At 42.8% G+C, this 14,178-nt stretch overlaps 1 protein-coding gene across 1 annotated transcript in view; it reads left to right on the top strand.

Annotated features, from left to right (window-relative positions):
• LOC124273735 (glutathionyl-hydroquinone reductase YqjG-like) overlaps window positions 1-14,178 on the top strand; it is a gene marked incomplete at its 5' end in the record, with an annotated part of 31,499 nt that overhangs the window by 15,408 nt on the left and 1,913 nt on the right. The window contains 4 exon segments of the mRNA XM_046709036.1: window positions 1,492-1,585; window positions 2,563-2,604; window positions 2,606-2,680; window positions 5,004-5,120. Of these exon segments, the coding sequence (XP_046564992.1) occupies window positions 1,492-1,585; window positions 2,563-2,604; window positions 2,606-2,680; window positions 5,004-5,120 (328 nt within the window).

Below are 14,178 nucleotides of genomic sequence, written 5' to 3'. Positions count from 1 at the left end.
TTCTTTTTATAGTGACAGTGAGACTCCATGGTAGCTACATCCTTAATAGTTTCAGCATGAAAGTTATTATTTTTTACGCCAGCTTTCGTTTATAATGAAGCTAGGTCTAATTTCAAATTGGTCACTTAAAAAGTGTCCTTTATAATACAATATCGTCGCACACTAATTTGCATACAGCCATGGTCTGTTCCAAATAATTCGTTTTGGACTTAGAAAAAAATCGCATTGCTCATTTCTGCACTAATCTCTCCTCAGTAAAGTCCTTTTTCTACGTTTCTTGTGTCCCTACCATTGAGACTGTAGTTAGGCCGAACTTAGTTTAAGAGATATTTCACACTTGCACATATCAACTACATAAATTGTAGAGATAAATGAGAAAATACAGTTTTTTTCTATTTCCGACAGTACTATATATATAGTATCAGCCAAGATGGTGTAGTCTTTTAGATGGCTGACTTTGTGTGCTGCTAAATAGGTGCCTTACTCCGAGGGTGTGGGTTTGAATCCTCAGTGGGGCACAACCCCAAAAGTACTAGAATCTATACTTTTTTTTATAGAAAATGTAATCCCAAATATAACATATGGTGCACTTGACAACTTTCTAAAGGGCATTTTGTATTCACAATTAGATTGAAAATGGCAGTATTTCTGCATCAAACTTGACACACAAATTGACGGCCAAAATAAATTTTACCACATTAAAACTGAAATTGCAAAATTGTTTGAACACAATTTCAAACTAGATCAATGCAAAGCACATCCAGATGTCCAAACACAACAATGCCCTATGCAAAAATGTGGTACATGTCCATGATGTGTTGGGGTTTTTTCATGTGAAAAAGTGAAAATCCAAATCAGTCCATGATGGTGGCCTTTCCACCAAATCATGACATGACTCAAGGTAATTTTCAACAAAAAAATAGATTTCTGTTTCCACATCAAAATTGTTTAGCAAAACATTGGCAACCAAATCTTACAAGACCCAGTTTCAGAGCAAGGCTTTCATTTCATTTCATTTCAAGTTGTACGTAAGATATTCGTAAAGAGCGCTCCAAGGGACGTAACTCTGTGGGGTTCACTTGAAATAATGTTTAGCTGGTAGAGGGCGTGAAAGTCGATTTAATGCAATTTTGCATCATTTGAACTTTTTAATTTTATATTGTAATCTAAATACATATTTTGGGGGGAATATACTATATGGTACTATGTAGTTAGTAGCATTGAGTGAAATGAATAATTTATTTTGAGAGAGGTGTGGTGTGATATAGTGCCTTTAAATCTTTATTTGTTTGCTGTATTTAGGGACCATTCATAATTTATGGCTAGGTGGGGTGATGATGATTTTCATGGAGTAGCATGTACAATGTGAATGCTCATGCTGTCCATCACTGGATTGTCTGGTCCAGACTTGATTATTTACAGACCGCCGCCATATAGCTGGAATGTTGCTGAGCGCGGCGTAAAACTAAACTCACTCACTCTATGTTGCAGCCAGATCAACAATGGAGTCTACCGCTGTGGGTTTGCCCAGAGCCAGGGGGCTTACGACAACACCATCACTGAGGTCTTCCAGGGACTTGACCGTGTAAGAATGAACGTGTTGTGCTATAAAGAAATACACAGGCCATTCCAATTTCATTATTTGTTCTACATCTTCAAAGATTCAAAGTTTTGACAGGTCCATAGCAACCTGTGCATATAGCATTCATTGTGTTGGTTGGTAATGCTCTGTAACTGCATTTAACTAAGTTTTTACCATGTGTGTCACAATATCAAGTACTAGTTAATGAAATATGATATTACATTGAAGTAATATGTTTGTAACTTTTTTGTTTAATTTCTTTTATCTTAAACTTATTTTGACACCTCCTTAATTTGGAATAATGACAAATTGTTTGATAGCAACTGCTTTTATTTGTATAAAGTAACAGAAGTTCTTATCCATTAAATTGTCAGTATTGTACTCCCAAACTTCTTAAATGCCGCTCTAAGAAATTGTCCTTAATTTAGGTTTTATAGGTCACAAAATCAGTAAACCTGATATTATTATATTTTGTGAAATCATAATAATTCTACCAAGTGAAGATTTCACAAATGTAATACAAACATTAAACACTTGTAGAATCATCTGTTTATGTTCCTGGCAAGTGTGCGAAAGTGAAGGATCAAAACCGAGGAGGAGGTTTTGACCCAACTTATGAACTGACTGAAGATATGCTTTAGATATAATATTTATATTTGGTACTTACTATTGAAATGAACTGGGATGCGACTGGCAGCCAATGCATGCTAATGCACGTGCTCTGCACACGCTCTTGTGTCCTTCACGCACTCCCCCGTCTTGTGAGGAACACATGGTTCATACTGACAAACCATCACATTCTTCACAGTGATCCTTCCTAGCCTAGTGGATAAAACCATCAAGCTGGAGAGCGAAGGGTTGTGGGTTCGAAACCAGGCATCAGCACAATATATTGGAAGTGTTCAGTTATGTGATATTTTACGACCATATTCAACATGGATGATCGTAAGACTTATTCTGTAATATACTTTGTGTGTCAGGCTGAAGAGATTCTCAGCAAACAGCGCTACTTGACAGGGGAGTCAGGTCACAGAGGCAGACATCAGGCTCTTCACAAGCCTTGTCAGGTTTGACAATGTCTACCACACACATTTCAAGGTAAAGATTTACCTGCACAGGAAGTCAAAATAAATGTGTTTAAATATGTTTAAAGGAGTATAGCTTTGGCCATTATGCATATTCCACTAGCAAATCTGTGAACTCAGGTTCACCTTTTACACTTGTGATGTTATATGTAACTTATTTCGGCCATAATGCATAAGACCAAGTGCAACAGTAATGTAAACCGCTTTTTTCTGTCGTTTATGTAATTGGTAAGTTGCCTGGGGTTGCATGGCGTCATCGAACAATGGATATAAGCACCATTTAAAAGGGAAATAGTTTTGGCGGCAGTTTTTTGATCGCTGGAGCATTACCATAAAATGTTGATTATTCATTATGCTACATCATTATATGTTACAACGTACTGTCAGTGGTGTTTTTAAACATTGATTAAATCAAGTCCGAGTGTGACGAAGTTATGTTATTATGTTTCACTTTAACATTCGTTCCTGTTTGGAGACCCCAAATACTGCAGTCAACTTGAGTGAGTGAGTTTAGTTTTACGCCGCTCTCAGCAATATTCCAGCAATATGGCGGCGGTCTGTAAATAATCGAGTCTGGACCAGACAATCCAGTGATGGACAGCATGAGCATTCACATTGTACATGCTACTCCATGAAAATCATCATCAACTATTAGTGAGTGAGTGAGTTAAGATTTAAAGTCACATCGGCAATATTTCAACCATATCGTGACTAAAACTAGTTCTAAATTTGCATCAACTAATAGTACCATATAGTATATGCATGAGCATCGATCTGCGCAATTGCCGAGGACATATCCCAGCGAGCCTGACCACCCGATCCCGTTAGTCGCCTCTTGACAAGCATGGGTTACTGCAGGTTCATTCTAACCCGGACCTTCACGGGTCGCAGTCTACCTGAAAAACATATGATCTATAAATATAAAGGCAAATGATGAAGTGCATTCATTGTTTTCCATTTTGTTGAGTTACACATGTCAGTGTCACTCACTATTTGTCTTTATTGTGTGCCGTGAAGGTGTTCTGTATTTTCATTGGCTGACCTAATGTCATTCTAAGGTTATGACTTAGCACCATAACTATTTCCATGACCTAAAGCTAGGGAAATATACATTGTCCTGACTAGTATTTTGTAATTCACCATTTTTCGGGACATAAATTGTCTGCATTGCTTATATTATCTCTGCTCGACCAGGCTGGGATCTTGTATAGAGACAAGATAATTTGTTAATAAGAAGTAGCATCCTAATTTTTTCAACAAAACAATTCCTTGTTACAGTGTAATTTTTGTAGCAGAAAATTTATATTTTCCCCATCTGAAGCATAATTATTTTTTAAAACATTTTTTGGGACAATCAATTTGGGGTTTTTTTTTTTTTTATTTTTAAACAAATCCTGGACTCCCTACAGTCACCACACAATAGGAACTGCAATCACATTTCAACAAAAATAATTCTTAGTGACTGGTTTATTAAAGGGGTGGGTGTGCTGACATCACATTTTTGCTGACAAATGAAACTGCTGATAAATTATATCATCTATTTTTAAAATTATTTTGACATCGAATGGTGCTTCCGTTTTGCTTGATTCTTCTTCATCATCTTCACTGGAGTGAGTGAGTTATTATTTAACGTCACATCGGCAATATTTCAGCCATATCGTGACGATCATCTTCACTGGAAGTTTCTCTTGCAAGCTGTAAAATCTGTTCGTATTGACATGGTCAGTTAGATCACATAACATCCAAAAAAGTGGGAGGAAAGGTTCTGATGACTTTTGTAACTTAAGTTAACAAGCATAGGGCCCACCTGATGAGATGCCATTGCAGTCCTTTCACTCACTCGCCTAGATTTCATTATATTTCATAACTGCACACTCACATGGTCAAGAAAGATTTCAATAAATATCAGTAAATGTGTGACAGAAATACTATTTCACTAACTCAGCTGTCCACAGGGATGGCAACAGGAAAATAAATTTGCAGCTGAAAACTTAATATTATGTCTTCAAATTGGGGGGTTAAAGGGATTCAACAGATTTAGACGATTCGCAGAATTGATCAATTTGAAAAATATTGGCGGATCTCTATGGATCCGCGGAAAATTGCCATCCCTGTTTCCAAAAGGTGACAGGCCATACACATCGCGGTCTTATCATGGCACCAGCATGAGGGCAGGTTTAAGAAGAAAACAGATTTTGATGTCTTCCAAGCATTGTTGGAACTTTGAAACCCAGAAAATTTGAGATGACAGAATGATGTATTTTTGATATGTTTCGTTCCTCATGTGTGTAGATCTGTAAATAAGTTAAACCCAAAAAACAAACACTTTGTTTCAGTGTAACCGACGTCAGATTATGAACTACCCAAATCTGTGGGGATACACCCGTGACATGTATCAGCTCCCTGGGGTGTCAGCCACTGTTGACATGGAGCACATCTTGAAACACTACTACGTAAGTACACCTGTAGTGTGCACAAGTAAGATACACTTATAGGATACCTGTGGTGCATACATGTAAAGTTACAACATGGGATGCACCCGTAGGATACCTGTAGTGCACACCTGTAAGTTACAACATGGAATGCACCTGTAGGATACCTGTAGTGCACACCTGTAAGTTACAACATGGGATGCACCTGTAGTGTACACCTGTAAGTTACATGGGATGCACCTGTAGGATACCTGTAGTGCACACCTGTAAGTTACAACATGGGATGCACCTGTAGGATACCTGTAGTGCACACCTGTAAGTTACAACACGGGATGCGCCTGTAGGATACCTGTGGTGCATACATGTTAAGTTACAACATGGTATGCACCTGTAGGATACCTGTAGTGCACACCTGTAAGTTACAACATGGGATGCACCTGTAGGATACCTGTAGTGCACACCTGTAAGTTACAACATGGGATGCACCTGTAGTGTACACCTGTAAGTTACAACATGGGATGCACCTGTAGTGCACACCTGTAAGTTACAACATGGGGTGCACCTGTAGGATACCTGTAGTGCACACCTGTAAGTTACAACATGGGATGCACCTGTAGGATACCTGTAGTGCACACCTGTAAGTTACAACATGGGATGCACCTGTAGTGTACACCTGTAAGTTACAACATGGGATGCACCTGTAAGTGTACACCTGTAAGTTACAACATGGGATGCACCTGTAGGATACCTGTAGTGCACACCTGTAAGTTACAACATGGGATGCACCTGTAGTGTACACCTGTAAGTTACAACATGGGATGCACCTGTAGTGTACACCTGTAAGTTACAACATGGGGTGCACCTGTAGGATACCTGTAGTGCACACCTGTAAGTTACAACATGGGATGCGCCTGTAGGATACCTGTGGTGCACACCTGTAAGTTACAACATGGGATGCACCTGTAGGTTACCTGTAGTGCACACCTGTAAGTTACAACATGGGATGCACCTGTAGGATACCTGTAGTGCACACCTGTAAGTTACAACATGGGATGCACCTGTAGGATACCTGTAGTGCACACCTGTAAGTTACAACATGGGATGCACCTGTAGTGCACACCTGTAAGTTACAACATGGGATGCACCTGTAGGATACCTGTAGTGCACACCTGTAAGTTACAACACGGGATGCGCCTGTAGGATACCTGTGGTGCATACATGTTAAGTTACAACATGGGGTGCACCTGTAGGATACCTGTAGTGCACACCTGTAAGTTACAACATGGGATGCACCTGTAGTGCACACCTGTAAGTTACAACATGGGATGCACCTGTAGTGCACACCTGTAAGTTACAACATGGGATGCACCTGTAGGATACCTGTAGTGCACACCTGTAAGTTACAACATGGGATGCACCTGTAGGATACCTGTAGTGCACACCTGTAAGTTACAACATGGGATGCACCTGTAGGATACCTGTAGTGCACACCTGTAAGTTACAACATGGGATGCACCTGTAGTGTACACCTGTAAGTTACGACATGGGGTGCACCTGAAGGATACCTGTAGTGCACACCTGTAAGTTACAACATGGGATGCACCTGTAGGATACCTGTAGTGCACACCTGTAAGTTACAACACAGGATGCGCCTGTAGGATACCTGTGGTGCATACATGTTAAGTTACAACATGGTATGCACCTGTAGGATACCTGTAAGTTACAACATGGGATGCACCTGTAGTGCACACCTGTAAGTTACAACATGGGATGCACCTGTAGGATACCTGTAGTGCACACCTGTAAGTTACAACACGGGATGCGCCTGTAGGATACCTGTGGTGCATACATGTTAAGTTACAACATGGTATGCACCTGTAGGATACCTGTAGTGCACACCTGTAAGTTACAACATGGGATGCACCTGTAGGATACCTGTAGTGCACACCTGTAAGTTACAACATGGGATGCACCTGTAGTGTACACCTGTAAGTTACAACATGGGATGCACCTGTAGTGTACACCTGTAAGTTACAACATGGGGTGCACCTGTAGGATACCTGTAGTGCACACCTGTAAGTTACAACATGGGATGCACCTGTAGGATACCTGTAGTGCACACCTGTAAGTTACAACATGGGATGCACCTGTAGTGTACACCTGTAAGTTACAACATGGGATGCACCTGTAGTGTACACCTGTAAGTTACAACATGGGATGCACCTGTAGGATACCTGTAGTGCACACCTGTAAGTTACAACATGGGATGCACCTGTAGTGTACACCTGTAAGTTACAACATGGGATGCACCTGTAGTGTACACCTGTAAGTTACAACATGGGGTGCACCTGTAGGATACCTGTAGTGCACACCTGTAAGTTACAACATGGGATGCGCCTGTAGGATACCTGTGGTGCACACCTGTAAGTTACAACATGGGATGCACCTGTAGGATACCTGTAGTGCACACCTGTAAGTTACAACATGGGATGCACCTGTAGGATACCTGTAGTGCACACCTGTAAGTTACAACATGGGATGCACCTGTAGGATACCTGTAGTGCACACCTGTAAGTTACAACATGGGATGCACCTGTAGTGTACACCTGTAAGTTACAACATGGGATGCACCTGAAGGATACCTGTAGTGCACACCTGTAAGTTACAACATGGGATGCACCTGTAGGATACCTGTAGTGCACACCTGTAAGTTACAACACGGGATGCGCCTGTAGGATACCTGTGGTGCATACATGTTAAGTTACAACATGGTATGCACCTGTAGGATACCTGTAGTGCACACCTGTAAGTTACAACATCGGATGCACCTGTAGTGCACACCTGTAAGTTACAACATCGGATGCACCTGTAGTGCACACCTGTAAGTTACAACATGGGATGCACCTGTAGGTTACCTGTAGTGCACACCTGTAAGTTACAACATGGGATGCACCTGTAGGATACCTGTAGTGCACACCTGTAAGTTACAACATGGGATGCACCTATAGGATACCCAGTAGTGCACACCTGTGTAAAGTTACAACATGGGATGCACCTGTAGTGTACACCTGTAAGTTACGACATGGGGTGCACCTGAAGGTTACCTGTAGTGCACACCTGTAAGTTACAACATGGGATGCACCTGTAGGATACCTGTAGTGCACACCTTTAAGTTACAAAACAGGATGCGCCTGTAGGATACCTGTGGTGCATACAAGTTAAGTTACAACATGGTATGCACCTGTAGGATACCTATAAGTTACAACATCGGATGCACCTGTAGTGCACACCTGTAAGTTACAACATGGGATGCACCTGTAGGTTACCTGTAGTGCACACCTGTAAGTTACAACATGGGATGCACCTGTAGGATACCTGTAGTGCACACTGTAAGTTACAACACAGGATGCGCCTGTAGGATACCTGTGGTGCATACATGTTAAAGTTACAACATGGTATGCACCTGTAGGATACCTATAAGTTACAACATCGGATGCACCTGTAGTGCACACCTGTAAGTTACAACATGGGATGCACCTGTAGGATACCTGTAGTGCACACCTGTAAGTTACAACATGGGATGCACCTGTAGGATACCTGTAGTGCACACCTGTAAGTTACAACACAGGATGCGCCTGTAGGATACCTGTGGTGCATACATGTTAAGTTACAACATGGTATGCACCTGTAGGATACCTGTAAGTTACAACATGGGATGCACCTGTAGTGCACACCTGTAAGTTACAACATGGGATGCACCTGTAGGATACCTGTAGTGCACACCTGTAAGTTACAACACGGGATGCGCCTGTAGGATACCTGTGGTGCATACATGTTAAGTTACAACATGGTATGCACCTGTAGGATACCTGTAAGTTACAACATCGGATGCACCTGTAGTGCACACCTGTAAGTTACAACATGGGATGCACCTGTAGGTTACCTGTAGTGCACACCTGTAAGTTACAACATGGGATGCACCTGTAGGATACCTGTAGTGCACACCTGTAAGTTACAACATGGGATGCACCTATAGGATACCTGTAGTGCACATCTGTAAGTTACAACATGGGATGCACCCGTAGTGTACACCTGTAAGTTACAACATGGGATGCACCTGTAGTGTACACCTGTAAGTTACAACATGGGATGCACCTGTAGTGTACACCTGTAAGTTACGACATGGGGTGCACCTGAAGGATACCTGTAGTGCACACCTGTAAGTTACAACATGGGATGCACCTGTAGGATACCTGTAGTGCACACCTGTAAGTTACAACACAGGATGCGCCTGTAGGATACCTGTGGTGCATACATGTTAAGTTACAACATGGTATGCACCTGTAGGATACCTATAAGTTACAACATCGGATGCACCTGTAGTGCACACCTGTAAGTTACAACATGGGATGCACCTGTAGGTTACCTGTAGTGCACACCTGTAAGTTACAAATATGGGATGCACCTGTAGGATACCTGTAGTGCACACCTGTAAGTTACAACACAGGATGCGCCTGTAGGATACCTGTGGTGCATACATGTTAAGTTACAACATGGGATGCACCTGTAGGATACCTATAAGTTACAACATCGGATGCACCTGTAGTGCACACCTGTAAGTTACAACATGGGATGCACCTGTAGTGCACACCTGTAAGTTACAACATCGGATGCACCTGTAGTGCACACCTTTAAGTTACAACATGGGATGCACCTGTAGGTTACCTGTAGTGCACACCTGTAAGTTACAACATGGGATGCACCTGTAGGATACCTGTAGTGCACACCTGTAAGTTACAACATGGGATGCACCTATAGGATACCTGTAAATTGCACACCTGTAAGTTACAACATGGGATGCACCTGTAGTGTACACCTGTAAGTTACGACATGGGGTGCACCTGAAGGTTACCTGTAGTGCACACCTGTAAGTTACAACATGGGATGCACCTGTAGGATACCTGTAGTGCACACCTTTAAGTTACAAAACAGGATGCGCCTGTAGGATACCTGTGGTGCATACATGTTAAGTTACAACATGGTATGCACCTGTAGGATACCTATAAGTTACAACATCGGATGCACCTGTAGTGCACACCTGTAAGTTACAACATGGGATGCACCTGTAGGTTACCTGTAGTGCACACCTGTAAGTTACAACATGGGATGCACCTGTAGGATACCTGTAGTGCACACCTGTAAGTTACAACACAGGATGCGCCTGTAGGATACCTGTGGTGCATACATGTTAAGTTACAACATGGGATGCACCTGTAGGATACCTGTAAGTTACAACATGGGATGCACCTGTAGTGCACACCTGTAAGTTACAACATGGGATGCACCTGTAGTGCACACCTGTAAAGTTACAACATCGGATGCACCTGTAGTGCACACCTGTAAAGTTACAACATGGGATGCACCTGTAGGTTACCTGTAGTGCACACCTGTAAGTTACAACATGGGATGCACCTGTAGGATACCTGTAGTGCACACCTGTAAGTTACAACATGGGATGCACCTGTAGGATACCTGTAGTGCACACCTGTAAGTTACAACATGGGATGCACCTGTAGGATACCTGTAGTGCACAGCTGTAAGTTACAACATGGGATGCACCCGTAGTGTACACCTGTAAGTTACAACATGGGGTGCACCTGAGGAATACCTGTAGTGCACACCTGTAAGTTACAACATGGGATGCACCTGTAGGATACCTGTAGTGCACACCTGTAAGTTACAACATGGGGATGCGCCTGTAGGATACCTGTGGTGCATACATGTTAAGTTACAACATGGTATGCACCTGTAGGATACCTGTAGTGCACACCTGTAAGTTACAACATCGGATGCACCTGTAGTGCACACCTGTAAGTTACAACATCGGATGCACCTGTAGTGCACACCTGTAAGTTACAACATGGGATGCACCTGTAGGTTACCTGTAGTGCACACCTGTAAGTTACAACATGGGATGCACCTGTAGGATACCTGTAGTGCACACCTGTAAGTTACAACATGGGATGCACCTATAGGATACCTGTAGTGCACACCTGTAAGTTACAACATGGGATGCACCTGTAGTGTACACCTGTAAGTTACGACATGGGGTGCACCTGAAGGATACCTGTAGTGCACACCTGTAAGTTACAACATGGGATGCACCTGTAGGATACCTGTAGTGCACACCTTTAAGTTACAAAACAGGATGCGCCTGTAGGATACCTGTGGTGCATACAGGTTTAAGTTACAACATGGTATGCACCTGTAGGATACCTATAAGTTACAACATCGGATGCACCTGTAGTGCACACCTGTAAAGTTACAACATGGGATGCACCTGTAGGTTACCTGTAGTGCACACCTGTAAGTTACAACATGGGATGCACCTGTAGGATACCTGTAGTGCACACCTGTAAGTTACAACACAGGATGCGCCTGTAGGATACCCTGTGGTGCATACATGTTAAGTTACAACATGGTATGCACCTGTAGGATACCTATAAGTTACAACATCGGATGCACCTGTAGTGCACACCTGTAAGTTACAACATGGGATGCACCTGTAGGTTACCTGTAGTGCACACCTGTAAGTTACAACATGGGATGCACCTGTAGGATACCTGTAGTTGCACACCTGTAAAGTTACAACACAGGATGCGCCTGTAGGATACCTGTGGTGCATACATGTTAAGTTACAACATGGTATGCACCTGTAGGATACCTATAAGTTACAACATCGGATGCACCTGTAGTGCACACCTGTAAGTTACAACATGGGATGCACCTGTAGGATACCTGTAGTGCACACCTGTAAGTTACAACACAGGATGCGCCTGTAGGATACCTGTGGTGCATACATGTTAAGTTACAACATGGTATGCACCTGTAGGATACCTATAAGTTACAACATCGGATGCACCTGTAGTGCACACCTGTAAGTTACAACATGGGATGCACCTGTAGGTTACCTGTAGTGCACACCTGTAAAGTTACAACATGGGATGCACCTGTAGGATACCTGTAGTGCACACCTGTAAGTTACAACATGGGATGCACCTATAGGATACCTGTAGTGCACACCTATAAGTTTACAACATCAGATGCACCTGTAGTGTACACCTGTAAAGTTACAACATCGGATGCACCTGTAGTGCACACCTGTAAGTTACAACATGGGATGCACCTGTAGTGTACACCTGTAAGTTACGACATGGGGTGCACCTGAAGGATACCTGTAGTGCACACCTGTAAGTTACAACATGGGATGCACCTGTAGGATACCTGTGGTGCACACCTGTAAGTTACAACACAGGATGCGCCTGTAGGATACCTGTGAATGCATACATGTTAAGTTACAACATGGTATGCACCTGTAGGATACCTATAAGTTACAACATCGGATGCACCTGTAGTGCACACCTGTAAGTTACAACATGGGATGCACCTGTAGGTTACCTGTAGTGCACACCTGTAAGTTACAACATGGGATGCACCTGTAGGATACCTGTAGTGCACACCTGTAAGTTACAACACAGGATGCGCCTGTAGGATACCCTGTGGTGCATACATGTTAAGTTACAACATGGGATGCACCTGTAGGATACCTATAAGTTACAACATCGGATGCACCTGTAGTGCACACCTGTAAGTTACAACATGGGATGCACCTGTAGTTGCACACCTGTAAAGTTACAACATCGGATGCACCTGTAGTGCACACCTTTAAAGTTACAACATGGGATGCACCTGTAGGTTACCTGTAGTGCACACCTGTAAGTTACAACATGGGATGCACCTGTAGGATACCTGTAGTTGCACACCTGTAAGTTACAACATGGGATGCACCTATAGGATACCTGTAGTGCACACCTGTAAGTTACAACATGGGATGCACCTGTAGTGTACACCTGTAAGTTACGACATGGGGGTGCACCTGAAGGTTACCTGTAGTGCACACCTGTAAGTTACAACATGGGATGCACCTGTAGGATACCTGTAGTGCACACCTTTAAGTTACAAAACAGGATGCGCCTGTAGGATACCTGTGGTGCATACATGTTAAAGTTACAACATGGTATGCACCTGTAGGATACCTATAAAGTTACAACATCGGATGCACCTGTAGTGCACACCTGTAAGTTACAACATGGGATGCACCTGTAGGTTACCTGTAGTGCACACCTGTAAGTTACAACATGGGATGCACCTGTAGGATACCTGTAGTGCACACCTGTAAGTTACAACACAGGATGCGCCTGTAGGATACCTGTGGTGCATACATGTTAAGTTACAACATGGGATGCACCTGTAGGATACCTGTAAGTTACAACATCGGATGCACCTGTAGTGCACACCTGTAAGTTACAACATGGGATGCACCTGTAGTGCACACCTGTAAGTTACAACATCGGATGCACCTGTAGTGCACACCTGTAAGTTACAACATGGGATGCACCTGTAGGTTACCTGTAGTGCACACCTGTAAGTTACAACATGGGATGCACCTGTAGGATACCTGTAGTGCACACCTGTAAGTTTACAACATGGGATGCACCTATAGGATACCTGTAGTGCAATACACCTGTAAGTTACAACATGGGATGCACCTGTAGTGTACACCTGTAAGTTACGACATGGGGTGCACCTGAAGGTTACCTGTAGTGCACACCTGTAAGTTACAACACAGGATGCGCCTGTAGGGATACCTGTGGTGCATACATGTTAAGTTACAACATGGTATGCACCTGTAGGATACCTATAAGTTACAACATCGGATGCACCTGTAGTGCACACCTGTAAGTTACAACATGGGATGCACCTGTAGGTTACCTGTAGTGCACACCTGTAAGTTACAACATGGGATGCACCTGTAGGATACCTGTAGTGCACACCTGTAAGTTACAACACGGGATGCGCCTGTAGGATACCTGTGGTGCATACATGTTAAGTTACAACATGGTATGCACCTGTAGGATACCTATATGTTACAACATCGGATGCACCTGTAGTGCACACCTGTAAGTTACAACATGGGATGCACCTGTAGGATACCTGTAGTGCACACCTGTAAGTTACA

The sequence above is a fragment of the Haliotis rubra genome, unplaced genomic scaffold (assembly GCF_003918875.1).
Source record: "Haliotis rubra isolate DU_JTF1 unplaced genomic scaffold, ASM391887v1 Scf1833, whole genome shotgun sequence".
In the NCBI taxonomy this organism is placed as follows: Eukaryota; Metazoa; Mollusca; class Gastropoda; order Lepetellida; family Haliotidae; genus Haliotis; species Haliotis rubra.
The sequence above is the reverse complement of the archived record's forward strand: the minus strand, read 5'-3'. Positions and strand labels throughout refer to the sequence as shown.